This window comes from Lagenorhynchus albirostris, chromosome 1, assembly GCF_949774975.1.
Source record: "Lagenorhynchus albirostris chromosome 1, mLagAlb1.1, whole genome shotgun sequence".
Lineage (NCBI taxonomy): Eukaryota > Metazoa > Chordata > Mammalia > Artiodactyla > Delphinidae > Lagenorhynchus > Lagenorhynchus albirostris.
In genome coordinates, this window is record NC_083095.1 from 139,890,040 (window position 1) to 139,916,373 (window position 26,334).

General features: G+C 39.7%; 1 protein-coding gene across 3 annotated transcripts in view; it reads right to left on the bottom strand.

The window, feature by feature from the left end:
• Window positions 1–26,334, bottom strand: part of GABRB3 (gamma-aminobutyric acid type A receptor subunit beta3) — a 219,012-nt gene that overhangs the window by 7,829 nt on the left and 184,849 nt on the right. For 2 of the 3 annotated variants that reach the window (XM_060170407.1, XM_060170398.1), the window contains exons 6-8: window positions 25,072–25,209; window positions 6,920–7,072; window positions 816–1,060 (exon numbers count right to left, since the gene is read on the bottom strand). In XM_060170407.1, the coding sequence (XP_060026390.1) occupies window positions 816–1,060; window positions 6,920–7,072; window positions 25,072–25,209 (536 nt within the window). The remainder of the gene's footprint in view (window positions 1–815; window positions 1,061–6,919; window positions 7,073–25,071; window positions 25,210–26,334) is intronic. The other variant, XM_060170414.1, reaches the window with a different exon arrangement.

Genomic DNA, 26,334 nt, shown 5'->3' on the forward strand with positions numbered 1-26,334 from the left:
AAGAAATATAGGAACAAGCCCAGTATGTAAACGGGTGGAGGTATATTTTTGAGGACTTGAAGGGATGCAAGAGGTAAAAGGATAAAGATAAAAATTTTATAGAAACGACAATGTGCTTTCACTAAAATAGTATTTATAATTGCAATAACATATTCCTTTTATTAAAAAAATAAACCGAAATGACATCTAACTGCAAAGTTTGTAATTGGAAGGATGTAAGCGTGAGATGAGGAGGGCTGGAGAGGGACCTGATTGGTGCCCTCTCTCTGGGTTCAGAGTCCATGGGTCCTAGAGCAGCTCCCTGATTGGCCGCTGCTGTCCTGGGCTGCTTGCCTGGCATTTTGCAGAACACAGCCAGCAGGGCTGGGCCAGGGCAGATGCACGAGAGCCCTGGGACAGTGCACTGCTCCTGCCCTGCACTAGGGACCCTGAACCAGGGCAGATGAGAGAGGGGGCTGTCCACACTGTGCAAAGAACAACAGCATGCTGGCTATCACATTTGTAATTTGACCACTGAAGGAAAACTGCAACATTGTTGAAAATGCTTTTGACTGTCAAGTTTGGGCCCCACACCCCAGAGATCCATTCATTCCTATATCTTTCCTTTTCTTTTCACAGGAAACTGGCAAGCTTTTGGCTTCTCCAACTTCTGCACCAATTTTGCTTTTCTATAAAATTCAGTGACTTGCAGACGCCACCTTTCAGGCTACAATCAACAAGCCAGCCTGCATCACTCCTACTCAAAGGCCATGATGCCACGGGGTCTGCAGGTCTGGGAAAGGCAGAGTGGGGGCGGCCGAGGCCGAGAGGCCTACCCGGTTGCTGTCACCCTTTGAACGGTCATTCTTTGCCTTGGCGGTCTTTTCCGCAAGCTTCTTCTGCCTTTGAGGGCCTCTTCCAAAGAAAATGTAGTTGACAAAGGCATACTCCAGAAGGGCCAGAAACACAAAGACAAAGCAGCCCATGAGGTACATGTCAATGGCTTTGACATAGGGGATTTTGGGCAACGTCTCCCGAAGATGTGTGTTGATGGTCGTCATGGTCAGCACGGTGGTGATCCCTGTAAAAGAAATGGGAGCGTGAGAGGCTGCAGGTCCACCGCTCAGTTCCTCACTTTTCACTTTCCTGCTTTATTTTCTCAAACAGTGTGAAGTAGTTGAAAATCACGGTTGAATATTGTTGGGTGATCGAAACACTACAGAATATAGAACACACAGTTTGGGCGGCAGGTCACACCTCAGGCTGGGGAGTTAACATCTCTTCCCTCCCTGCGCCACCTGGGAGGCGCCTCCCACTGCACCTGGCCCGTGGACGGAGGTGGATGGAGAGGGGTTGGGGGCAAGGCAGAGGCTGCCCTGCATGAAAGCTGTAAGAAATGAAAATAAACCTGGAATTTATCATAAAACACTAAGTGTCTGGGTGAGAAGCTTCTGGGAAGAAAATGAATCTGGGGAATCTAGGAAGGCCATGTGTGGCCACTAGTGAAGAAAATGATTCTTACCACAAGGCCTTAAAGCAAGGGGAATGAGGCAATGACTTAAAGCTGCTAAGGACGGGAACCAGTCCTTAGCTCAGAGAGGGAATGTTCGAGTGTAGCTCCGGAGAACAGATTACCTCACATAGCAACTTCCCACCCCAGCTAAGAAAGAGGCTAATAAGCTGTGCAGCACATGTTGGCTGTGGGCAAGGGCTAAGATTTTACCCAAAGTATAGGATCTTACCATGCTCTGGGGCAAGTGGCCAGATCTCTGTTGGTATTTTTTTTTTTTGTTAAATGTCATTATTTTGTATTCTTTAGATAGTATCAGGTGAAAAATACCATTTTTCCCTAAGGGAGCTCAGTTTAGTCTCTAAAAACATGTAAGGACCATATTTTGTAATTCTCCCATAGCAGTGGGCATGTTCTTGGTGTATAAAGATTCCATATGGGATGATCTGAAGCCACAGAGAGCAGGGGACCCATTGGCTCATGACATGACCAGAGCTGCTGAGCTGAATGAAGCTACATGTGTGGGAATGAACTGCATCACTCACTTCTCAGTGGCACGGGCATTACTGCAGCTGACTTGCTCTCTTTGAGACAGTACTTTTGAAATATTAAGAAGTCTCAAAAAAGTAAGGCAGCTCCAAAGAGCCAACTCTTTTCTACCCATTTGACTGGTACCATGGAATGTGATTACTCATGTGTCTTCCAGGACCCAAAGGAGAGGGTCATTGCCACATGAGGACTTCTCTCAAGGAGACTTGCAAGGTGAGAGCTTCAGTCATGGTCCTTCAGCCGTAGTAACCCAGAAAACCAATGATGTCCCCTAGACCAGCAGGCGGTGCAAGCCCAAGAGGCTGACCACCCAGACACATGGTCCCACCAGACCACTTCTCTGACCCCACTGGACCCCCACTCAATTCTCCGGGGAAGGGGCTGGGTTTGTTAAGCGTTTTAGTCTGATGCCCTCTGGACTCCCATCCCATTCTTGGATGAGTGCCAGAGTGTAGGGCTCCCCTCACTAGTGACTACCTGGAGAAGAGGGAAGAGAGCCCAGGCTTCCATCCCACACATGCTGAGCTGCTGTTAGCAGGAGATGAGGGAAGCGAGGAGCAGAGAACCTATTTTCATGTCTGACTGCAAACAAGAGCTGACGATGAATATATGGAAGTCAAAGATGTCAGGATATTTTAAGACTCGCCTTTAACATAAAATTCAGGTGTACCTGGGGACTTTTAAGATTTGAAAATGGCAATGGGATAATTATAGTTTACAAGGAAGTGCAAAAACACCATGCAGATGCTACAAAATTAGCTGTTCTCACTATTATTCAAAAATTTTGTAATGTTGTTGCCACAACTTATTTTTTTCTTTCCAAATGGACTTTGGAAAGTGCTCTGCTTTAGTCGTTGCTTTGGCTCTCCAGTTGATTATTCTGAGTGGATGTGTATAACATAGGCCTCAGCAGATGTCCCCAGAAAATGGGCTAAAGTAACACAAAACAGGGACGGCCAGCACATGTCAACGAGAACTCAGCCTGGCAAAGGCGAGGAAAATGGGCAAGGACGCTGGCTTCAGGCCCATCAGTGCCAGCTCAAGGAGTCCCTTAAGAGTAAGGTTTTGTGGTGAGTGTTCCCTGGCTTTCCAGCTTGGGATCACATGACCTCTTAGCTTGAAAGGCCATGCATTCTCTAATTCTTTGTATCATTTTCCTTCCTATCAAGATAACTGTGGAGAGTGGTGGATGCGGTGGTTCACGGCCTGGATAGTAGAACCACATGGCGCAGGCCAAAAGCCCTGCTCCACCACGTACCAGCAGCAGGACCTGAATGAGCTTGATAGGTCCACAACTGTTGTCTAAATGTGTTGTGAAGTCTAAACACCACGGTGATGGGATAACAGTAACTGGCATTGTTAACACTCGCCAACAACAGATGTTATCATTATCAGCATCACAGAAAAATACATTTTCTGGTAGCCTCCAGTTTCTTGGCAGGAGACCCAGATCCGGCAGCCTCTCTTTGAACTTCTAATCTCTAAAGGGGACCCCATCCAAAGGCAGAATGGGAGACTGAGTGGTGCCTTCTGTGTTCTTCATACATTTACCAAGCTGTTGTCTTGCTAACTATTAGCCTCAAATTATTTCTCATTTATATTAAGGAAATATTATGCTTGAAAAACTGCATTTATAAAGAAGGTTGTGAAATAAAAATATAATTTATATCATTTAATCAAAAGATATTTAATTTTTCTTCTTTGTGACCTAAATAATGTGACTTAAATTACTTTAGTGTAAATTTTCACTTTCAGAAGGACCAATACTATTATTCACTGATAAGTGGACTTCAGGATTTTTGAGGATGACCATGTAATTACAACTCCCAACTTTGTAGTCTGGCGGCTTCTAACACTAACAGTTCAACGGATGTGGGGGTCAGATCCTGGGCAGAAGAAGCATAAGATCCTGAAGCACACAGAGCATCTGTGCAGCACAACTGGGTGAAGAACCAGCGTTTCCCTTCTCAGAGGAGACAACCCCTGACAATTCCAGGTCTAACAGTGCCCTGAGCTGGAGGGACATGCCAAGGAGGTCTTCACTGAGCACCCTTCTGTGCAGACCCACACCTCTCAGACCTCATTTAGAAGTGGGGAGAACTCACCACTGTGCAATCATTCAGGATGAAGGCAAACAGCACTCTAAATATTTCAAAGGGTGTAGTTCATGACAAGACACATGAAGTGAGCTGGGGGAGGGGGAGTTCTCCAGTCAAAGCCCCCCAAACCATGGCTATATCCTCTCCAAGAGGCACTGAGCACATTAGCATCTTAAAGGTTCTGAGAGATTCCTTAAAGAATGGTTAATAATAATTCTTGCTGAGCTTTTAAAAAAATCCATCATTTTTACAATGTAATAGACCAAAGAACCCTTCTGTGTATTGTCTATTGACACTCTAGAAATCACGTGTAGTGGTTAAGGGCCCTGAAGTCAGACAAACTGGATTAAAATCTTTCTTCTGACACTTAATATTATCTGACTTTGCACCAGTTATGTAGCTTCTCTGCACCTCACTCCCTTCTCTGTAAAATGGGAACGATAACCCTGCCTACCATGCTATGGATCTTCTGCACCATGGATCAGGTAACCACTTTCCAATGACCTTGCACAGAACTTAGAATCTGAGTATTTGGTAAGTTTCAGCCTTAATGATTGTTGTTGTTGTTGCTGTTATTTAGGGTTCATTACCCGATGATACACTTTTCCTTAACCAATTGGAGTTGCCGTGCTGTCACTTCCCAAGTCCTGCAGGCCCAGGCTCAGAGACCATGTCTTATGCAGAAGCTGGGAGACAAGGAGTGAGAGGACTGGGGTCCCACACTGAGAGCGGGACCTGCTGGACATCAATCTGGCCAGACACTGCAGCCTGGAGATCCCAGCTGCCTTCTCGACCTCCAGGCCTCAGGTCCACCCCAACACTGGCAAATGCCTTCAATTCTGCCTCCCAGACTTCTGATATCCATCAGAACCTGCACACCTCCAGTGGTAACGCCTTAGCCAGTCTGGACAGACCACTCCTCTGTCCCAGCAAAACATGAAGCATGTTCATGTTTTCATGAACATGAAAACATCCCAGAAGCATGATTGAGGTTTATAGTAACAATACTGAGTTGACAAGAAAAAGTGGAGTCTACTTTCATATGCTGTAATGAGGCTATGTTGACTCTAATCCACTCCAGATAGATTATCTATTTAATATTGTGGAAGACGATGTTTACAATTTAGGAGCTATAGAATTTGGATCATCCAGAAAATTGAGAAATTTGCATTTTCAGTACACCTCTCTTCTGATGATGCCAGATAATTCTGGTTCTTTGGTACTCATATTTCTCTAATTATCTCAAAAATAACAGAGTCTCTGAGGCAGATTCCCTGGAAGCTCAGGAAGCTTCAGCTTCTGATCTTCTCTAATACAGGCCTCTTACAGGCTCGGGAGGGCTTCCGGAAATTCTGTATTTAAGTATTTTATATTCTTTTCCTTAAAGAGAGCTCCTGAAGTTGTATAAGCTAGCAGCTCCACAAAATTTGGATCTGCCCTAGCAAATTCATTTTAGCTGTGAATTTTCCAGGTGAGAAGAGAAAATAGTTTAACAAAGAGCAATCTAGTAACATAACAAAAAAGGCAAAACCTACAGAAAGGACTGATGTTACAGGGTAACCTCTGCAGGTGGTAAAAAATCCTGAAGGTTTTTTCGAGAGATTTTTCCTTTACCAAGCCCATCAGAAATAGATTAACAGCACTTCTGATTTTTTGATACCTTATTCTGCTCAAAGTGTTTTTACATTCACCTAATACTTCAGAGGTAACTACCTAAGTTTCTTAAGTCACTGTTAAATGTTATTTCATTAGAAAAAAATAAGTCACTGTTAAATGTTATTTCATGAGAAAAGAAATCTAATCTTGAATCAGTGAGAGTCACCTGTCTTTGCGTCTAAACCAGACGTCCACTTACACACATGTACACACATTCTCCTGGAAGCATGATGCTAAGCAACTTATATTCCTGGGAAGAGATGGTAAATAGAAAAAGTAAGAAAGAGGGACAACCAGATCCCTGAATTCTTATGCGTCTCTGCAGGCTTACCAGCAGATGTGTTGTAATTCTTTCCCATCAGTTTTGAAAGGTATTATTGATGACTTCACTCCCAGGAATTAAATTCAACCCTACCCAAAGAAGGGATAAACTGGACAATTGCTCTTCAGCTCTAAAAGCTCAGTACTTACCTCAAATGTATTTAAATAATTATTTTGTCCATGCAGTTTCATAATAATTAGTTCAGTAGAAAATAATTTTTCTGAAAATATAAGCCTTCCCTTAATAATTAAAAAATATTAGAAATCACACTGGAACATAAAATGTATATTGTACATCAGCTAATAATCCATTTGTCAAGTGACCAATGGCCAGAAGAGATCACTAGAGTTCTTGGGAACCACTCAGAATTTAATATCACATTTTAATGCTCATTAATTTGTGTAATTCCAATTATATGGTATAACATTTGACTGTTTTTCTAACTTAAAAAAGAATGCACACAATTAATCAAGTCTTCTTTCTGGGCCATAGAATAATTTTGAACAGGAGATGTTAATCCTTGCTTTAAAATTAGTGTCAAAAATAGTTTTATTATGCAAATATTCGGCAAGCATATTTTCCCTTTCATAGGCATGAAAATTCACATTTGAGCCTTATAATTAAATTAACACATCAAGAGAATCATGCATGAAATTAGTGTTTCAAGATAAAAAGTGACTATATGGGCAAGACTGGTGTCATGATGTCAAAAAATTGTAGTTGAACTATAGTCTTTGAACTCCCTTAATATTGTAATGATATGGTGACTTTACATTTTAGGTATCATTTAAAAATAGCACATACCAAGGGCAACTCTAGCCGCAGATGCATCATAATTGATCCAGAAGGACACCCATGAGAGAATTGTAATTAGGATAGAGGGCATGTAGGTCTGGAGAATGAAGTATCCAATGTTTCTCTTCAACCGAAAGCTCAGTGAGAGCCGAGGGTAGGCACCTATAGTAAACAGACAGGAGTTACACTGGAGATCAGACACAGCAAAGAGTTTGCTTTGACTTCTAGGGGTCAACAGCATGCATTTGAAAAGTCCAGAACGGAGGGGTGGTCCACAACCATGTAATCTGCCTCCGTGCGCCTAATGGTACCCATCAAGAACTTGGGAGAGGAATGATTTTCAGTCTATGTATGAGGTCATGACGAGGATACTCTTCTAAGGTTAAATACTCAGCTGAGAACTGTCCCTGAGAAAACTTTGGGGGAAGGCTTTAGCTTAGAACACAGAATAGTGCCAAATATCTCATTTAGTTTTCAACTAATGGTCCCCTTCTTCTCCATTGTAGATAGGGGAGATTTGGCTCAAGGCTTTACTGAGCAAAATGGTTTTTATCAGTCATCCCCTGTCAGTCCATCTAGAGCAACAGTGCACAGATGTTTGAGGCACTGACCTTGGAACACCTGGGATAGCTCAGGGACCCCCACCCGAGAGCTGGAGAGGCACAGAGGGCAGGAGTATACTCTGAGATGCTCTGCTCCAACCACAGGAAAGGCATCAAGGAGAGCTGAGGAGAAGCACCCAGTCTGCTTTCCTGTATTTGAATCCCAGTGCTAACCTCCTGATGTGCACATCCCACTTAGACAGCCTTGAACCCCACCACCACTGCCAGTGCAGAGAAAAAAGTCCACTGCTTATGCCACCTATAGCTATATATTTGCCTTTTCTGTTTGATTTTGTTTTTCTTGGAGCAAGGCAAGTGTGGCTTCCATTTCCTCCTGTCCATTTCAACAGCCCACTTTATCAGTTTCAAACTTCTCAGCTCTTAATTTTCTGGACTCAATTGAGGTCGCTGGAAAGTCAACCTTCTCTAATCATCAACTTCCTTGCCTCCTCCCCTCCTGCCTTCACTCATGGGTGGTGCTCTGTTCCTGAAATTCTTCCACCCAAAGCTTCAGGAGGCCTCACTTTTCTTGTCTTCCTCCTACTCCAAGCCTGACAGGCTCCTGTTCTCCTCCTGCCTCAAAGTATATGCATTTTCCTGACTTTACTCCACATCCCTTTCTGGTTTTGTCCCTATATTCTATACCTTTTCCAGTCTGATTCATTCGTATGACTGTTCTACGTAGTAGATGAAAGACTTTAACCTCTAGGCTCTTACTTTAGCATCAACCACATTTTCAGCCAAATTATATAAAGGAGAAAAGAAATCGCCTAATGGACCCAGCATTTAAAAGCTGACAATCTGGAAATTTCCTCCAATCTTTTATGTGCCTGTGTGTGTATAGTTTCTTTTATATAACTCTGATCAAATGCATATATTGTATTGTCACCATAGCATAAACACTTTCATCCTTATTACAAATTACTTATAAATACAATTTTAAAGTTCTCCTAATTTTCCATCAAATACATACACATGTATTCTATAGTTTATAAATACATTTTCCTGAATGCAATAAATTTAGGGTACTGCCATTTTTACAAAACGTAAGTAATATTCTTAGGGATACCTTTGAGCAGAGTCCTTTCATTATGTTTAAACTTACTGCCTTAGGATGAATGTGCCAAAAGAGGAATTGCTAAGCCAAGGTCGAAGGCTTTTGATACATATTCCCAAATTGCTTTGCAAAAGAACCACACAAGCATACATGCCACTATGAGTACTTTATAGAAGTGCCTATCTCATTTTGTAAACATAACAATATTGCATAATATTTCTTTTCTTTTCTTTTTTTTTTTTTTTTGTGGTACGTGGGCCTCTCACTGTTGTGGTCTTTCCCATTGCGGAACACAGGCTCCGTACACGCAGGCTCAGTGGCCATGGCTTACGGGCCTAGCCGCTCCGCGGCATGTGGGATCTTCCCGGGCCGGGGCACGAACCCATGTCCCCTGCATCGGCAGGCGGACTCTCAACCACTGTGCCACCAGGGAAGCCCCATAATATTTCTTAAAAATAACTTTTGTTAATTTCCTTGGGAAAATGTGTCCTTTCAATCACTTTCTTTAATTGATCACTTCCTAAATGTTTGTTTTTCCCCTGATTTTAACTTTATAAATAATCTAATTACAGTATGCATTCATTTTTCCCATTTTTTTGTTCCTCTTACTGTTTTTACCTATTCATTAAAGTTCTTTTAATACTAATACTTGCTTGTATCCTCTGCAAGCATTTTCCCAGTTATTTGTTTAAAAACCTGAATTGGGTAAAGTGGGGGACATATAAAAACAAGTTTTTTATGTAGTTGAGTCTATCCATTTTATTTTTTTCCCTGTGATTTTTAAAACCTGTTTTTAGGTTTAGATAAGTTCACAATAGAGAGCTAACCACAAACTTATTTTGAGGGTTGGCAATTTGATATGAAGTGAACATGCATGTTGTTGGTTTTTGTTCCACAAACAACTAACCAAGTTTTCCAACACCTCTATGAAATAAAGCTTCTGCTGACATAGATTTGATACACTCTGTTGTTTTATAGTACATTCCATGTCTATGGACATGGACATGGACATGTCCATAGACATGATGTGCCCATGAACCAAGTCAGAGCCCTGCCTGGGCTTTAACACCTCTGGGTCCCCGGCCCCATATGTTTCACAAGCACAGTCATCCCGTATTCAACAACTTCTAAGGCTTCACATAAAGGTTAAAATAGTCATCCGGGAATTTTAGATTCTCCAAAATGTTTTCCCAATTTAACATTAGTTTTATTTTCCACCATGTCTCTGCATTAAGCATAACATTTTCTAGCCAAGAAGTATCCTCATTGCCTCAAAATAATTGTTCATATTTCTTGCCTCTGCTGATTCACACCCACTCTTCTCCCCTTAAGAAATGTCTTCTTTTAACCATACTTCAAGGCCTTGGTCAAATGCCACATCTTCCATAAATCCTTTCTTTTTCTTCCCTCCAAGTGTAAGTAATTACCCTCTTATTTTCTTTCCTCTTTAAAGTTATAATTATTAATATTTACCAAGGTAAGATCTTCCTTAGTAAGCTGTACATACCCCTAGGCAGAGTTTGTGAGGTACTGTATTTTTCATATACTGTCATGCCTAGCTAAACGTCTAAACCATCTCTGTCTATTAATAAATGCATCTGTGTACTGAGAGAAAGAAAGCAGGCATATTTGGTTTATTTATGTGACTCTTTAGCAAGTTTAATACTCAAAACAGTCAGTAACTCTATTAAATATTAGTTTGAAATCCCATAGCAACTTCAACATTTTTTTAATAAATTTATTTTATTTATTTATCTATTTATTTTGGCTGCGTTGGGTCTTTGCTACTGTGCACGGGCTTTCTCTAGTTGCGGTGAGTGGGGGCTACTCTTTGCTGCAGTGTGCCGGCTTCTCATTGCGGTGGCTTCTCTTGCTGTGAAGCACGGTATCCAGGCACACGGGCTTCAGTAGCTGTGGCACATGGGCTCAGTAGTTGTGGCACACGGGCCCTAGAGCACAGGCTCAGTAGTTGTGGCGCACGGGCTTAGATGCTCCTTGGCATGTGGGATCTTCCCGGACCAGAGCTTGAACCCGTGTCCCCTGCATTGGCAGGCAGATTCTTAACCACTGCACCACCAGGGAAGCCCACAACTTCAACATTTTTACTGAAGTAACTTCAAAATCAGATCTTAGTTTGCAGTTTCATGGCAATCTTATGCCTTTACTTGTCATTTGCTATTCTATGCTCCAAATATTTGTCACTATATCCACTCTACTTGGAATTGTTTGATTCCATCAGGATAGACTGGCTCATGTTGTAGTAGCAAAAGACCCCTCAAATCTCAGTAGCTTTACAACAAAGATTGTTTTTTCTTTCTTGTGCTCCATAGTCACTTAGCTTCCTCTATCTGGAAGACAGCTGGACACTGTGGAAGAGGTGCCACACATACTTCCCGTCACATTTCATTGTCCAGAGCAAGTCTCACTGTCAATCTTTATGTGTAAGACAGTTCAGTCCTCTCCCAGGGAAGTGCAACAAATATTTTTTGAATGATAATGCAATCTACCATATTCCCCAACTTTCCATTTTCTGAGTCAACTTTCTTAACTTTTTCCAAAATGCATCTTCTTTAGGGAAACTGTTCCCTACAAGGCAAATATTGATACTTATGCAATGAAGTACAACTGATACTCTTTTGAGAATACTTGCCCCAGGCAACATGGGGACCAATGATACAATTGCATAGTGAAACACTTGGAAGGTCATTAGTGACCCTGAGAAAGGGAATATTACTCAGATTTCAAAACTATGTATTCACCAAGGTACTCATTAACACAGAACATAGAATTAAGAAAATATACTATTTTCTTATGTATTCTTTTAGTAAATACATTCTATTTCTTAAATGTGAAATATACCTTCAAATCAACAAAATTTTTAGGCATTCACCATGTGCTGCCCCCCCAATCCCAGTCTCCTAATCCCACAGGTGGGAATGTTAGTGGAGGAAAAACAAAGATGAATAAGAGGATAGTCTATGCTCTCAACTAGCTCCTAATCTGTCAGAGAGACTCATACAGAACTGGCCTCTGTAAACCGCAGGTAAGGGCTACCCTGGATATTCTTAGGCACACGTTTAAGAAAGGTTTCACGGTATCTAAACTGAGATACTACTGGTTGAATAAGAGTCTTTACGGGCAGAGAAGCAGAATAGCCTTCAAGGTAAAAGATCCACCAGGGCCAAATGAAGAAAAGCCTTTCAAGATACCATGAGACAGAGACCTCAGAATGTTAATAAACACAAGAATCTTCAGAGGTGTCAAGACCCATTCTTCTAGGCAAAGACTTTTGCCATTTGGTGTGCATCCTCAAGAACACATAGAGTCTTTGTGTAGCTCTGTTAGATAAAGTCCTGACACTGGTACAACAGATGTCCTGATGTATCCTATATCTATGGAGAAACTCCTCAAATGATCATAATAAGTGGCTTTAAAGTTCAGAAGTAGTGAGTCAGCTGCACCAAGACATAACCTTCAAAAGAGCAATAGAAGCTTACAAATTACAACAGAAAGGCACAGAAGCCCTAAAGTCTGTGTGCCAATGCAGATGTGGTCAGGTCCACAAGTAGATGCTGAGTAAAAAGACAAAGGTACAGTCCCTAAATACAAGTGCATTGTTCTGGTTCAGGGCTTCCTTGGTAAAACTATCTATCGAAGATGCTGATCTCAACCCTTTCTCCCCAGATGCACTAAAAGTTGAGGCCAGAAACAAGGCTCTGGATCTCTCATCCAGCCTCAATTAATAGCACTTTCTAAGGCATTAATATTGTTGAAGAACTCATAAAAATGTGGATGCAGAGTATCATGTCACCTTTGCGGAGTGATAAGAGCCACTCAAATGTATCTATAAAGTAACAAGCTGATTTTTTAGCAACTGCAGCAGAGCTGGCCTATGTACATATACCTGTCCCTCTCCACGGCGGCCACCGTGGGGGCTCTGTCACAATGGCCTAGGAAGCTTTGTGAGCTTGGTGCTGTTCTTGGGGTCTTTATGACGCTGTCTCATTTAATATCTACCTTTTTTACTTTATAATACAACCTAAAGTTCAGAATGGTGTTCCTAACTTTCTCACCTGCATTGCTAGTCACCTTAATTATGTTCAAAAATTCCATAAAGGAAAGGAGATATATGAAATAGGAAAGAGAGAAAGAGGAAAAACAAAACTTTTTCAAAGACTGTCTCAACCAGGCAATGATTCTCTTTCTGATCCTCCATAGTAAAGCCAGAATGTTCTATCCTATGACTCTGAAGCAAAGAGCAGGGGCATCTGAGTGATCCAGTTTCAGGCTCAGGGTTTATTTGGGATATTCCTTTAGGAAGCTGGCTACCCTCTCAGACCCTTAGTTTCCTTGTGTGTAAAATTAGGGCAAGAATATCACAAGTGAAAAAAGAAAAAATATAAATCATACTCCATTGATTATAAACTATTATTCTGCAAAGGAAACCATCAAGAAAATGAAAATACAGTCCACAGAAAGGGAGAAAATATTTGCAAATCATGTATCTGATGAAGAACTTATATCTAGAATATATAAAGAAGGTTTACAAAAAATACAAACAGCCCAATTTAAAAATGGGCAAAGGACTTGAATAGATATTTCTCCAAAGAAGAAATTTACAGTGTCTAGTAAGTACATAAAAGATGCTCAGCATCTTACTCATTAAGGGAATGCAAGTCAAAAACACAATGAGATGCCATTTCATACTATTAGGATGACTACAATAAAAAAGAGAGACAATAACACATGTTGGTAAGGATGTGGATAAATTAGAACCCTCATGATTGCTTATAGAACTTAAATGGTACAGCCACTTTAAAAAACAGTTTGGCAGTTCCTCACAAGCTTAAACATAGTTATCATATGACCCAGCAGTTGCAATCCTAAGTACATATGTAATGCAAATGACAACTTATGTCCACAGAAAAACGTGTGCATGAATGTTCATAGCAGCTTTATTCCTGATGATCAAAAGGTGGAAACAGCCCAACATTCATCAACTTTATGTATGGTTAAACAAAAAATGATATAGTCATACAATGGAATAATATTCAGCAATAAAAAGGAATGAAGTATCGATAAATGCCACAACAAGGATGAACCTTGAAAACATCATGCTGAGTGAAAGAAGCCAGACATATAGGACCATATAGTGTATGATTACATTCACATGAAATGTACAGGATAGGTAAAACCATAGAAACAGAAATTAGATTAGTGGTTACCCAGGGTTAGGGTTGGCAGATTGGGGGAAATGGGGAGTGACTGCTAATGAGTACAGGGTTTCTGGGGTGATTAAAATATTTGGAAATTGACTGTGGTCATGATTACAAAACTCTGTAAATACACTAAAAACAATTGAATTATATACTTTAAATGCTTAAATTTTATGGTATGTAAATTACATTTTAATAACTCTGTCATAAGAAAAAGAATACCTACTATGTGTACTTTACTGGAAATTAAATGGCTTAATTCATTTATATCAAGTACCAAACATACTATCTGGCTGCAAATACACACTCAATAAAAGCAAGTTCCTTCTTCCTTTCCTTTCTCTCCTCTGTGGTGACTTCTGTGCTCAAGATTCTGTAATCTAAGCATTTTTACCACTGAGCATATTTTAAAAATTGTGTGGAAGTCTTAAAAGCAATTCCAAAAGATGAAGATAGACGAGAGTTAGTTTTGCAAAGGCGGTGTGGGACAATGAATTTCTGAGGAAATCTGGCTTCTGTAGTGAGACATTTTTCATAGGTCAGGAGCCCTTAAAGGGAAATGATTTCATAGCAATAAGATGAGATAGTTAAGCTCTCCTTTGGCACTGAGAGAATAAGTTTGCTCTAGTTCTGCCATTTTGCACTGAGAGATTAGTAGTATTTGGCTAGTAAGCACAGGTGACTTGTCTCTAAGTATACTTCTAAAAACAGTCGATGGGGAAAAAAGAATGGGAATTTGTCTCTGGAATTTAAAAGACAATGAGATATAGATGATAATTCCTTCTTCTAACCTTTCATATAATATTGGCTCTAGACCAATAGTAGATGTTATTTAGAGACCCAATGAGTAATAATTTGATCACAGGGCTTTACTTTAGGAAAAAACTAAAGCACAGAGTTCACGAATGGACTCTAGAGAAAATTAAGTGAATGTATTAAGGGTGTGACATGCAGACTTTTAAAAATTTTGTAATTTGTTTCATAATCATAATTGAAAAGCAAAATAGTATTTTGAAAGTTGATTTTTGAAGAATAGAAAATTCAGGTATCTTAACAGAAATGTATCATCATCATTTATTTTTAGATTCTTTTCTTTTTCTTTCTTCTAATCTTGGCAGAAGTATTTTGAAATGAAGTCAGAATGTATCAGTCCAAATGTACCCCGGAAAAAAAGGAGAGAAATAAAAACATCACATAATTAAAGAGGCATATTAAGTAACTTGTTCTCCATGAATTTACCAAAAATCTCAGTCTTTTGGCTCAAAGAAAATGAAAAAGTTAGGAGTAAATTTCAGATTTGGCAAAAACCATATATACCAAAGTTTGTGGGTCAGCAGAAGTACATTCAAGACGAGTACAAAAGCTGAAGTCCCAATGAAGTGATCCCGTGTCCAGAGTGATATTTAAAGGGCTCTTTGATTGTTAGCTGGATATGCTTGTTGAAATAAATTTAACACAGTATTTCTTTTAACCTAATCCTCTTACTATCTGCCATTGAAGTGCTTTGCTCACATTTTCACAGCTTTGTATTGCTGCAACCAAGGACCCAGATCTCCTGACTTTGAGCTTTACAGCACTTTCCTCAGTAGTACACTATTATGGATAAGTGTTTCCTCTCTATAATGTTGTCAGAAAAATACAGAATTAAATGATTTATATTTACTGAACTGTGATTATAAAAAATGTATCCCAAATTTTCTTTTTTACTCTCATGTAATTAATAGTCCAAGCTAAATAAGAATTAAATATTGAAACAACTGTAAATTTTTCTGAAAAAATAAAGAGGAGTGAAAAATAAGCTATGGTGTTTGAGTATTGTGGAATAGGTAACCCTTCTATTGGAAACAACTGGGAAAAATGGACAAAACTTAAATACATCTCCTATGAGGCACTGGAGTGATAACAAGCCAGTAAGAATCTGGGCTAAGGTTTGGGAGAAAAAGTAAACTGGGAGAGGTGAGCTCCATGTTTCAGATAGCTGTAGTTTCTATAACAGAAAGATGAGAAGCTAAGTAGAACATCTGACAGACTCATGGAACAAAGGGAGCAAAAACGAGATAGACACCATCAAATAGGGATTCCAAAGAGCTCTGTCCAAGATGTAAAGATAAATTACAAGGATTCAAGCATGCACAAGGAATGAATTTGAACTCAGCATTACCCAAATCCCAGAAAGCAAATGAAGCTTGTTCTGGATTGCTAATGCCTCTAGATGCCTGATAGAGGCAAGCATAAATTCTCTCTGAAGAAAGAAAACATCATCATAGATTTTGAATTACATCTATAATTTTCCCATGTACAACACTAGCAGATGAGACACAGATGAAGAAAGAACTGTTGAACTGAAAGATAAACCAGAAGAAAATTTCCAGAGTGAAGCATGAAGAGAAAATAAAAAATTCAGAAAGCAAGGTGAAGATATAGTGACAAGACAGAAGATATAGTGACAAGATCCAATGTTGGAATTGTCAGAATTGAAATTGGAACCCTCGAAGGAGAAAAGCAGAGAGAAAATGGAGGAAAAGCAATCGTGGCTAACAGAGCTCTAAAACTGCTGAAAGACCTCAAGCCAAAGATTCAAGAAGATCTACAAACTCCAAGAAGAATAATTAGAGAGAAAATTATATCTTGGTACATCATAAGTGCCAGTGAAATCAAAACAAAGAGAAAAATTATAAAAGGATCTGGAGGGGGAGGAAAAACAGATTAATTTGAAAGTAGCACCAAGTAGACCAACAACTGTCTTCTCAATGGAAACAATGGACACCAGGGAAAATGAAGTCATATCTTCAAATGGAAAAGGAAAAAATGCCAGCCTATCTTTCTGTAACCAGCAAATTTATCCTATAAGAATAAATATGATATAAAGTCATACACAGGTTTTTTTTTTTAAAAAAAAAAACCCTAGAAGAAATTTGACCAGGAGGCTCATACTAAAGAAAATATTTTAAAAATATTCTTCTTTAGGCAGAAGGAAACATTCACAGATAGACTTGGTGGTAAAGGAAAGAATGAATAACAAAGAAGAGAGGATTATTTATAATTACATCTAAGTGAAAATTTCCTGCATCTAATAACAATAATAATATGGTACAGGGTTTAAAATATATATAAAATTATAATACATAATGACAATAGCATATATAAGTCAGAATGAGGAAATATGGAATCCAAATGTACAAAGGCCCCTCCAGTGCTCAGGAATAGGTAAAAATACCATCTCAGATAAATTCATAGAGGTAATAAAACTTTAGCAAGGTTGTTCAATACAAAATCATTGTGTTCTTATATACCAGCAACAAATAAGAAATTATGTTAAGAAAATTTTACCATCTATAATAACATCAGAAAATATCAAACATATAGAAAAGTTTAACAAAGATGTACAAGTTTTCTACACAGAAAACTCTAAATGTTATTGAGACAAATTAAAGAAGACCAAAATGAGAGATAAAATATATACAGATTGAAAGAATTATAACAAGGTCACTTTTCACTAACTTAACTAATACATTCCCAATAAAAAGCCAAAGCATTTTTTAAATGAAAATTAATGATCTGATTATAAAAGTTTTATGGAAATGTAAAGGGCCAAAAATAATCATCAATAGTAAATAAAAAGAAAGGGAAGGAAGGATCTGCTCTACTTAAAAGCTACAGCAATCCACACAGTGAGGGAAGTGTACAAAGATGGATAAATAAACCCATGGCACAGAATACAAAGTCCAAAAACAGATCCATGTACATACAAACAATTTATGACAAAGGTGTTGCTGCAAGCACAATGATGCTGTGGAAGATAATGAAACTTTCACACCTTTCACCAAAAACTGAATTCCAGGTGGACTGTAGGTCTCAATGTAAAAAGTACATTTTTGTAACACATTATAACCTGTATAAGTTTGCATCCAGAATTTATAAATAACTCCAATAAATTATTGACAGGAAATTCACATAAAAAAACTTGCATAGGTAATTCACAAAAGAGGATCTCCAAAGAGCCATTAGGGAAAGGTGCTCAGTCCCACTAGCACTCAGAGGAATGGAAGTTAAAACCACAAGACATCACCCAACACCCGACAGGTGACTTCCATGTGAAATATTAGCAAGGTCGTTGTGGGGCAAAAGGAACACTCAGGCATTACTGCTATGAATGTAAGTTAGTAAAACCACTTTGGAAAACAGGTTGGCATAATCATTAAGCTTGAACATTCACAATTACACTTTTAAGCATATTCTCAACATTTATGTGAGCATTTATTCACAAAAAAACAAGTACAAGAATGTTCACAGTGGCATTACTCATAAATCTCCACCTGCAGTAGACTGGAAAAATAAATTGTGGTGTATTTACACAGTAGTACAGCAAGGAAAATAAATGAACCATAGTGATACTGATGGATTTCACAAACATAATGTTCAATTAAAGAAGGTAGTCACAAAATAATTTAAACTCTACTATCCCATTCAATAAAGTTCAAAAATACAAAATTAACTATACTGTAACAAGACAGTGGTTTCCTTTGAGAAGGAGGGATGTAAAGAAATTAGGAGAGGTCATAGTGTGTATCTTGGGAGTGCCCACAGCATTCTACTTTTTGACCTGATTTTCCTTTTTTACACGATTTTCATTTTCTGATAATTCACTTAGTACTATATTTATATTTTAAATACTTTTCTGTATGTACACATACAGAAAAGTTATAAAGATTATACTTAAAGTCATAAAAATCTATAAGTCTTTGTATTAAAAATAAAGCATGAGAAAAATTCTAAACCTTCCTAGGAGTGTCTTGCTTTAATTAATTACATTCTTTTAGAAGGTCCACCAACTTCTGTTTGACAATTTACGTAAAATTTTCACATATTTCTTAATGAATTGAGATCTGTTTGCTTTAAGGTCATTCAACTTGATATTTCTGGCACATCCCAAGTACTTCAGCAACACATGTATATTTATTATGTTTAACTAAGCAGAAATTAGATAAAAGAATGAAAGTATTTCCTTTATTGAGATTCTGCTTGAGTCACTGGCTTAATTTCAGTAAGCAGAAAATAATGATATAATACTTGCTTTGCTAAGTTTTTCTGAAAGACGTTTTCAAACCCCAACATTTAAATAATTATGGCTTGCCTATCTAGAACAGGTTTAAAAGCTAAGTTCAGTAAAAATTTCTTACACAATTCCCAAAGCTTGTATAGAAGGACAATATCTTTTCAGGTTTCAATCAAAAGATTTCAAAGACTAATCTCAACTTGCACTTATTTTTAAAAATACATTTTCAGTATTTTCTGAAATTCAACCATAAACCACTAATGAGTCATAGAGAACTAGATCACACTTTAAAGTAGAAATCTGTGAACTGCAGTAAAAACATACTTTATTTGTAGGGTTAAAGCAGAAATGAAACATCAGGTAATCTCACATCTAGGTGACAGCAAGCTGCTCCCTTCTTTCATTATTTCTCTTTAATCTGGTCTCCTTTTTCCTTCTTGGAAAGACTTCCCCATGTGTGTTTTCAGGTTTGGCTTAATTCTATAGACTGTAGGTGCTAAAGAATGATCTGAGTATTCACTTTATAAACTCTTTTCTTAAAAAATATAGCTCTGAATCAAGAAGGAATATTGGTAATAGATTCAGGACTTTCCAAGAAATCCAGTGGATTTAAATAGTCAATGATATACCACGGATCTAATGAAAGATTTCTTTTTTCTCTTCTCTGTTTGACTTTCAAGCAGAATCTGTAATTGAGGTTTTGGTATTTTGTGGGAATCCTGAACATATGGTTATGAACAAATGAATTAATTCAGAAGATTTTAAATGAATGCCAGATATATAAGAGAGTGAGAGTAATAACATACGACAATTGATAGAGGAATGATACAGTCAGACTGTGACTCGAAGCTTTTCAAAGGAAAAGGATAATTGGCAGAGATGCTCAAGGAAGGCCAATCAGAGATGTTGGTGTTTCAACTGTCCATTGATGAATGTACTGGATATGAATAGAAAAAAGAGGAAGAGAATACATCAAATGTGGGCTGTAATAGGAACAAAAGTCTTTAGGCAGCATGCAGGAGTGAGTGGAGGAGAGAAGAAGAGATGACTGCAGCAACTAAAACAAAGCTTTGTGTTGGGGATGTTTATGAGCTAAACTGAAGAGGAGAGGTTAGAGCTAGATGTGGATCCACGGTGAAGGAGACTGGATTCCTTGCTGCTGCAGGCAAAGGCAAGTCATCACAGGTTCTGGAGCTGAAAAGTGGCTTCATGAAAACAGTGTTGCATGACCACTATTTACAATAGCCAAGACATGGAAGCAACCTAAATGTCCATCTGTCCACAGATGAATGGATCAAGAAGACATGGTAATCTATCTATCTATCTATATCTATCTATAGATATCTATCTATCTATATATATCTACACACACACACACACACACACACACACACACACACACACACAATGGAATATTACTCAGCCATAAAGAAGAATGAAATAATGCCATTTTCAGCAACCTAGACCTACAGATTATCATACTAAATGAAGTCAGACAGAGAAAGGCAAACACCATATGATATAACTTACATGTAGTATCTACAATATGATACAAGTGAACTTATTTACAAAACAGAAATAGACTTACAGACATAGAAAACACACTTATGGTTACTAAAGTGGAAAGGGGGTAAGGGAGGGACTAATTAGGAGTCTGGGATTAACAGATACACACTACTACATACAGTCCTACTGTATAGCACAGGGAACTATATTCAATATCCTGTAATGAGCCATAATGGAAAAAAATATGAAAAAGTATAAATATATAACTGAATCACTTTGCTGTACACCAGAAACTAACACAACATAGTAAATCAACTATACGTCAATAAAAAAAGCAAACAGTGTTGCATGGCTACTAATTTGCCAGCAAAATGCAGGATGGACTGGAAGGCAGAGGCACATTTCTTGCCATGAAGGATTTCTGGACATTGGATGAATCAATTCTAGGTCTCTGGATTAAGAATTTGGAGGCCTCCAATCCCGACATCCGTTTTAGAAACTTGCATAAAAGCACTGCTCATCAAGAATGTACAGCCCATAGGGACTTCCCTGGTGGCACAGTGGTTAAGAATCCACCTGCCAATGCAGGGCACACGGGTTTGAGTCCTGCTCCGGGAAGGTCCCACATGCCGTGGCACAACTAAGCCCATGCACCACAACTACTGAGCCTGCGCTCTAGAGCCCGCGTGCCTAGAGCCTGTGCTCCGCAACAAGAGAAGCCACTCCAATGAGAAGCCCACGCACTGCAACGAAAATAGTCCCCCACTGGCCGCAACTAGAGAAAGCCTGCGTGTAGCAACAAAGACCCAACGCAACCAAAAATAAATAAATAAATTAATTAATTAAATTAAAAAAAAAAGAATGTACAGCCCATTAATACTGGAAAGTAAGGGAAGGAATGACACAGATGCCGTGGACAGGCACAGTAGATATTGTTTGTCATCCCAACAGCTACACGCTGTGTAACAACACTTATAACATTAATATATAAAAGTATGGAAAATAATCATTTAAATAAAGCTTAAAAATATTAGTTTTTAAAATCTTTGTCAAAAAAATATATCAGGGTTTCCTATTTGTCAGGAACCTTGTGGATTAATTTCTGTCCTTTCTAGCTTTACTGTGTAAATTTGGTCAAATCATTATCATTCTTGAACATCAGTTTTCCTATACTTTAACTTGGGCTAATTTGTTTGTCAAGTACCAGTCTCCCAGGGACATTAGTGAAAAATCTCGAACACAAGGTGCTATGAATTATAATGTAGCACGCCATTGTTATTGTTAGAAATCACAGTGAGTAATAAAGTTTTACTTCATTTTCTTTTGAGTTGTAAGGGGATCGAAATATTTTTTCCAAATCCTATTTGCTGAGTCATGGCAGAAATGGAATAATTATTATTGAGGTGAATTAACTCAGTTATTTCTTTAAAATGCACTCATGGAACAAAGTTCCCTCCTTCTAGGCAAAGGCATACTTAATTTCCTCCCCAGGTACAAAGAGGTTTTATGTGGATTTTTCTTTTTAAAACATCATATTTTAGTACATTAAATATTTGAACATATAATGTTATTAATTTATATAGTATCTCTTTTGCAGAAACAATTCATTTGATTAGGGTTGAATACATACTTAGTAATGACAGTCAAACTTCCTCTTGTAATTCAACAACCATGCAGTTTTCAAACTATTGAGTGGGCTAGATGCTGGGATATGTATTAGGGATACAAATATGAACCCCAAACAAGCCCTATTCTTAAGAAACCCTCAGACAAGCAATTAGGAGTCAGTTACATCATGCTCAATAATCCAGGAGAATAATGTCATACATTTTCTAATATTTAAAGCTCTGGGCAGCCACTGGAGTGTCTATTCTCAGACTCCTCAAAATATGTCTCATTCCTGGACCCACGCAATTTAATTAATGAAAGCTAATCAGTGCTCACCCTATTCTAGGCTCTTTATTTATACTAACTCATGTAATCCTCTACAATCCTACCAAATAGATATTATCAATGTCCTCTTTTTCTCAGAGAGATCACCATGGGTCACCCTGCTAGAAGGTTCCAGAGTCTGGACTTAAGCTCTGGCAGTTCTGGCTCCAGGGTACGAGTCTTTAAACCTTGTACATACTGTTTCTTGAACTCGAGCTCTCTTATTGTGGTTCAATTCCCGCTAAACACCCCACTAGGTAAGAGGCTACCTGATGTCATCCGGGGCACACTGCTGAATGCTTGCAGGCTGTGAGCAGTCCCACTGGACCAGACACTCCCTGCTCCCTCTCTGACCCAGGGTCCAGTCCCATGCCTAGTTCATGCCAGCCATTGAGTGAATATTCACGACTCCTTTTGTATGTATTCCCTGCCCTGCAGCCTGCAACCTCATGTTACCCAGGAGACGGATTAGGACTCTACACCTTGGGAAACCACAGCAAGACGCCATTCACAAGGTCCTCAAAGAGGCAGGACAAGGGAGAGGTGGGCCAGCCACAGAATTTCACTTGCATGACCCTGAGAAGAAGCATCTCCAGAAACCTCCAGAGTGTTGTGTCTTTCCTAATCCCCTTTCTGAGAATCCTCTTTCAGGCTACAGAATCCTTCAGTCCAGTTTACTGATCGAAATCTCATTAACTCAGAACACTTGTGTAAAGGAAAATAAATTAGTATAATATTTAATTTTGAAATAGTTTTGTAACAATGTGGCTTATGACCTTTTTACATAAGTAAGCAAATTAGAATAATTTTAAAGCGCAGGGTCTTTGAAGGATGGGAGGTTTATAACTGATTGATACGGAGCTCCTGGTGACACCCTGCGAATGCAGAAACTCGGTGAGCACAGAAAAGAGGACTCAACACTGCATTCTGAGGGCATGATCTTGTGTATCTTCTCCAGACGTGTTTAGGATATGTTCTGCCATACACATAGTTAAAAGAAAGACAGAGACTGCACCTAGAAAAAAGTGGCTCCAGTGCTTTTGAGCAAGAGGATTCAGGAAGGCCATTCTATGTGGTTGCAGTTTCCCATGGAAGCACCACACCCTCCACAGACGCCTCATCAGGCTTTCAAGGAGGGTGCATGAAAATGCAATAAAAGGGCCTCCTGGCAGTGCCCTAACAGCCCTATCTGCAATCTTCTAGACAAAGGCAGGCATGGGCAGGACTCCTACACCAAGACAAGACTATCCCTGCGTTCTGAGCAGACCTCTGCTCACATCATTTGGAGCATGGAACAGTTTGAAATCCAGTTTTAAAAGCAATAAATCATTTTCTGCAACACATCACAGGGCAATTTTCTTGGTTGTGGAAACTATTCCTTAATGATAAGCCCATGTGCCTTTTGGCCTCACCACCCACCCAAGGTGAGCACCTCCGTGCGTACTCTACAGAGACTGTAAGCACATTTGCAGGACGTCTTGCAACACAGGAGAAGGTGGCACCGCCATGAAGATGGACCTTAAACATTCAGGCTTCTGTCTCTACTTGCACGTCCCTTCGTTCTTGAGGCTGAGGTAGAGAGGAGAGAAACTGGCCCAGTGCGGACTGGCTGCATGTCCGCAGCATGGCAGGCATCCCACGAGGAGGGGACGGGGAGTGGGGTCAGCCGTGCCCAGGACAGGCCTCTCTTATGGGAGGGGTCTCCTTGAAGTCGCAGGCACTGGTGGTCAGTGCAGCACTGAAGGAATGCAGAGCTGTCACCTAAGCCAACCTGGGGAGGCAGTGTGTGGGCAGAGCAGGGGCCAAACCTTCACAGAGGAAGAGCATTTCGATTAAGCTGAAGAATGAGTAGAAGGTGGCCAGGTGAAGAGATTCAAGGTTGCCATGGGTCACAGGCATTCAAGCTAGAGGCTACAGGCAGAGAGTGCAGGCCGCAGGCTTCATGAATGCTGGCACAGAACCAGGGCTAACCACCACCCACTTGGTGTGGTTTAAGCTACATTGTCAGGAGAAAGCCAAGATGGGAGATCCCAGCTCTGCCTTCTTGAGAATTCTCCACCCAGAGTTTGTGGTCTTTAGAATACCCTACACTTTACAGAGCGCTTTTGTTTATTCTCTCAGCTACAGCACAGCATTCAGTAAGAACACCGAGAAAGCACTTCCCATTGTGAGAGACATGGTTGGAACTTAATAAAACCTCAGCAAGTTCAGACAGGAGAGTAGAAGATAACTACTCTGTCTTTGGACAGTTGAAACAAAGATGACAATGAAACCCAGGCCAGGGCAGCCTCCCAGATGATATTAGGAGCAGATGACCATGTCTGAAGAGGCGTCACTAACTGCAGGTGCCCAGGTTCCTGGACCAGGGCTGACTGCCAGCCCAGAAGTGGGGAGAAGGTCTCTTACTTTTGACAGCACAGCACTTGCCTCCTCAGGTCTTCCTCCCTCTCCTTCCTTCCTGCCTCCAAGGCCATCAGTGGCCTCTTGTCTGCCCAGAATGAAAGCTGCTTATGTTATCAAACAAGGGTTGGTTAAATTCACCCTCAGTCTTTTAACTTTTCAATAACCAGTACAGAGAGCATCTCCTGGTCAGGTGCTCCTTCCTACCCATCAAAGCTTATCCATCCCCTCTAGATACAGAGAAAAGGGTAGAGAAAATGATGAAATATTGATGATAGTCCTTTTTTGGTTGACTCAGCACTGTGAATCAGCAGCAGGGTATTTCACAATGACAGCATCATGGCCAGGCAGCCAGTATCTTTCCAGGGAGTATGAGGGGATGCAGGACTCACCTGTGGCAAAGACAACATTCCTGGAGACCAGACGATGCTCCACGATGGAGAACTGTGGGAGCTCAATTCTCTCCACTCCAGTAACAGCCTTATCACCACCGCGCCAGTAAAATTCAATGTCATCTGTGGTGTAGCCATCTGCCAGGAGAGAGAAGCAAGGACATGGCAGAAATGAAGCATTATTTTGTCTAAAGAAACTGTCACTAATAAATGGAAGTAACAGCTTGCCCATGTTTGAAGTAAATTTGTTTGATGTGCTTGTCTATGAAAAGAAGCATCATCAAAGAACTAACTTTCGAATATTCTCATGTTACCTCTGCTGTCCGATTTGAACCAGACTGAGAAACTGTGGAGGTAGAGTGCTCTGACCAAAGTTCTGTCTGCAAAGCCTAATTGTAGGGCTGGCCTCGACTTTGCACATAAATGAATTAAAAACATATTCATAGCACTGAATAAGATAGTTGGAAGAAAAAGTAAGAACTTGAGTATGAAGAATTCTAGAAAGGCAGCTCTCTCAAAAACTATTAAAAAGTTAAAACACTGAGGGTGAATTTGACCAATCAATGTTTGATAAAGTCAGGCATTTTTGGATGGTGTCATGAGATGTTCCTGGCCATGAGCTTGGCCATCCTTAGAAACGCCTTTTGTAGGGACCCTCTTGGCCCTTAGAGATTTGAGCAGTGGTCTCAGCAGAAAGAGGAGTGGTCATTTGCCAGATTATAGCTCCAAAGCCAACTCTTCGATGGTCTCATGCTCGCTCGGATTTTAATCAATGCTTCCCGAGAATGACTAAATAGGACAATAGTGTCTGATGTTATTTGTAGCACCCAGGAGTCTTCTAAAGAATTAGGTCAACTTTAGCGGTAAGGAAAATTAAAACTCACACCTGTAGAAAAGTAGCCTATGAATATAACAGACTTTTTGATTTGAACATATAACACAACAAGAGGCAGATACTAAATATCTGACGTTAGACAAACAAATAGACCAAAGCTGTGGGGATGACTGCCCCCCACAGCCCCTGCTGGCTCCCTGGTCCTGTCTGCTGTCCTACCTCCAGGATCACGGTGGGCACACCTTTTGTCTCTGCCCTTCCCTCCGACTGCCTTACACTCCATTCTCACCTGGCAGCCACAGCGATCGCTAATAAAACACACATCTTACCAAGTCACTTTTCTGCTTAAAGCACTCAAATGTTTCCCAATGCAATTAGCAAAACAAGTCCAAAGTCCTTAATAGGACCCCAAGAACCCACAGGACTGG